At 52.8% G+C, this 3,044-nt stretch overlaps 1 protein-coding gene across 1 annotated transcript; it reads left to right on the forward strand.

Annotated features, from left to right (window-relative positions):
• Positions 1–740: 740 nt before the first annotated feature.
• PHACADRAFT_201636 (uncharacterized protein) lies at positions 741–1,277 on the forward strand (the record flags this gene model as incomplete). Its single annotated transcript, XM_007401945.1, has 3 exons — positions 741–869; positions 920–1,112; positions 1,165–1,277. The coding sequence occupies 3 exons, from the start codon at positions 741–743 to the stop codon at positions 1,275–1,277; spliced, it is 435 nt and encodes a 144-aa protein (XP_007402007.1).
• Positions 1,278–3,044: the final 1,767 nt, after the last annotated feature.

A 3,044-nucleotide genomic window follows, 5' to 3' on the forward strand; every position in this document is an offset into this window, starting at 1 on the left:
TCATTGCTAATAAGCCTAGTAATGAAGCTCTTGGGCATGTAGGACGCGCAAAACTTGGGACCTGGCTCTGGTTTGTTTTTGCCACACACGGTCAGGTAAACGTGGGGCAAGGGTCCGGGTGATAACGTGGCCTTGGCGTCCCACCTATCAGTCCCGCTTACCAGCACTGCCCTCCCCTGATGGCACACCAGGCACCATCGTCTTCGCTCTTATGTTCGCTGCCAGCAATAATGATGACCCTTCTTCCGCGTGAACTGGCTGGCTGGTGCTGGTGGGCCCAGTGACTGAGGCCCGTCAGTGGGGCACACTCGAGGCTTGGGCATTGGGCATGCAGGCACTTGGCCCCGGTCAATTCCCGTAGCATGTCTGAAGCAACAACGTCCCTGCATCCGGTGCCATTAGTTTCCAAAAAAACACGCGCCCCGTGCCTGTCGCCATTGCTGATGATGGCAACAAGCCACACAGCACTGGGCACACAGTCAGCAATGCAAGAGAAGCCATGCAGCAATATAGTACCCTATTTGGCTGTGACAGTGCATGTGAGCAGCGCAAGAAGTGGCGGTGCGCACAAGAGCAGTGGCAGTGCAAGGCGGTAAATGTAAGAGTGGTAGTGCATGCATGAGCGGCAATGCTCAAGGGCAGCGGCATGTCATCCGACGGTTCCTGCCACGCTTGGGAGGCACGCGCCAGTCTCTCAGGAACAGCATCTGAGATCCTGATTCACAGGTTACTGGAAGACAATGCCACAAAGCTATAACTTGATGCCTCAGTGCAGCTCGGTCCATGAGACGAAGAAGGCAGGAGGTTATAACATTCCACCTAGTGTGTTCCATGATGTACGCATGACCACTGCGATGATCAAACGTGAAGTACGTGGCTGCACAAATGTCCTCACAAACAATATTTACTTTATGAGCAGCTCATTGCACTGTACTACCAAACTGGCGTCAAGATCTTCCTCATGACATTGTGTGGCGATACCTTCCACTGTGCGAAGCCTCATCTATTCTATACCTCGGAAATATCTGAACAATTCTTTCAGATGAGCTTCGGCGTCGAGCTGGGAGACTGGGTGCAAAAGCTTGAGTGTTACAGGCTCGGAAAGGTACCAGGTACACTTGCACCACTACCCCTCATCTACATCACTGATTCCATCTGATACAGGGGTGAAAGAGAAGACTGAGGCCGATCAGGCCGAGCTCAGAAAGCACATTGCAGCGATCACCTTGAGCAACCTGCGTATGATTCTCTTTGTTCCAGAGTGCTCACCAAGCTAACCACCATCCCGGAACCCTATAGAAGATGCTGCAAGCTGCGTGTCCGCACACTGTTGAAAAAATGAACTACCTGAGTTTTAACTCTGCCATCACACTCAGATATGGTGTCATCTGTGAGCATTACCCGCTAAACTATTTTTGTGGTCCTGACAGTATTACCACTGTCTCCGCCCTTCGTGTGCTCTTCAACAGCTGGCATAGTGGAACAACATGGCTCCGCTATCTTTCGCAAGCCAAATACGATGCCTGAGTAAAGGAGTATGAAGCTCGAAGTCATGCAGAATTGATTCCGGCAGCTCCTGTCTCTGTTTCTTCGGCCATGGCGTCAGTACCTCCACTCCCTATGGGGGTGTTCCGCGGTGTCTTCATGCTGCAGTCAATGCCAGCACTTCAGTCTACTGCTGCGCAGCCTCAGATCGTGTTGCCGCAACCTGGGCGCCCTCTATATCTCTGCAGCCTGCCACTGCTCAGCCTGAAATTACTGCCACACAGCCTGTCATACAACTCACAGCGCAACCTGAGGGCACCATTGCGCAGCTTGAGTCTGCTGTCGTGCAACCAATCATCACATTCACACAGTCCGCCATCATCGTCACATTGCCTGCACTTGCGTTACACGGTGCACCTTCGGCTTTCACATTTGTTCCTACAATTGTCACTAATCCGGCCACTGTTCAAGCTCCGGTTCCAACTGCAGCAATGACATGTACACATGCAACGGCGTTTGGCAACAATGGTGCCAGTGCATTAGCACTCACTAAGCAAAAGTGTTGAGATGCAGGTGTCAAGCGCGGTCCAAATATTCAGACATTGTGGAAGCAGCAAGCTCAGGCGGCATCCCAGGCCTCATAGTCACTGCACAATGTATTTACTCATCACGCTTGTTTATTGGAACATTAAAAAGTATATCTGTGGGCGCTTCGAGCTATGGGATGGACTGTTGCCTAGCGCACAGCTAGGGGTCTCCAACATAGCTCAGGCTTTGTAGTGTTGATGGGCGTTGTCGTGCGTAGGCCACTCCATGCGATCTGAAATCTCAGATGCTGTTCCTGAGAGACTGGCGCGTGCCTCCCAAGCGTGGCAGGAACCGTCGGATGACATGCCGCTGCCCTTGAGCATTGCCGCTCATGCATGCACTACCACTCTTACATTTACCGCCTTGCACTGCCACTGCTCTTGTGCGCACCGCCACTTCTTGCGCTGCTCACATGCACTGTCACAGCCAAATAGGGTACTATATTGCTGCATGGCTTCTCTTGCATTGCTGACTGTGTGCCCAGTGCTGTGTGGCTTGTTGCCATCATCAGCAATGGCGACAGGCACGGGGCGCGTGTTTTTTTGGAAACTAATGGCACCGGATGCAGGGACGTTGTTGCTTCAGACATGCTACGGGAATTGACCGGGGCCAAGTGCCTGCATGCCCAATGCCCAAGCCTCGAGTGTGCCCCACTGACGGGCCTCAGTCACTGGGCCCACCAGCACCAGCCAGCCAGTTCACGCGGAAGAAGGGTCATCATTATTGCTGGCAGCGAACATAAGAGCGAAGACGATGGTGCCTGGTGTGCCATCAGGGGAGGGCAGTGCTGGTAAGCGGGACTGATAGGTGGGACGCCAAGGCCACGTTATCACCCGGACCCTTGCCCCACGTTTACCTGACCGTGTGTGGCAAAAACAAACCAGAGCCAGGTCCCAAGTTTTGCGCGTCCTACATGCCCAAGAGCTTCAATTACTAGGCTTATTAGCAATGAGTAGCTTGTATTAAGAGTA

The sequence above is a fragment of the Phanerochaete carnosa genome (assembly GCF_000300595.1).
Source record: "Phanerochaete carnosa HHB-10118-sp unplaced genomic scaffold PHACAscaffold_14, whole genome shotgun sequence".
In the NCBI taxonomy this organism is placed as follows: Eukaryota; Fungi; Basidiomycota; class Agaricomycetes; order Polyporales; family Phanerochaetaceae; genus Phanerochaete; species Phanerochaete carnosa.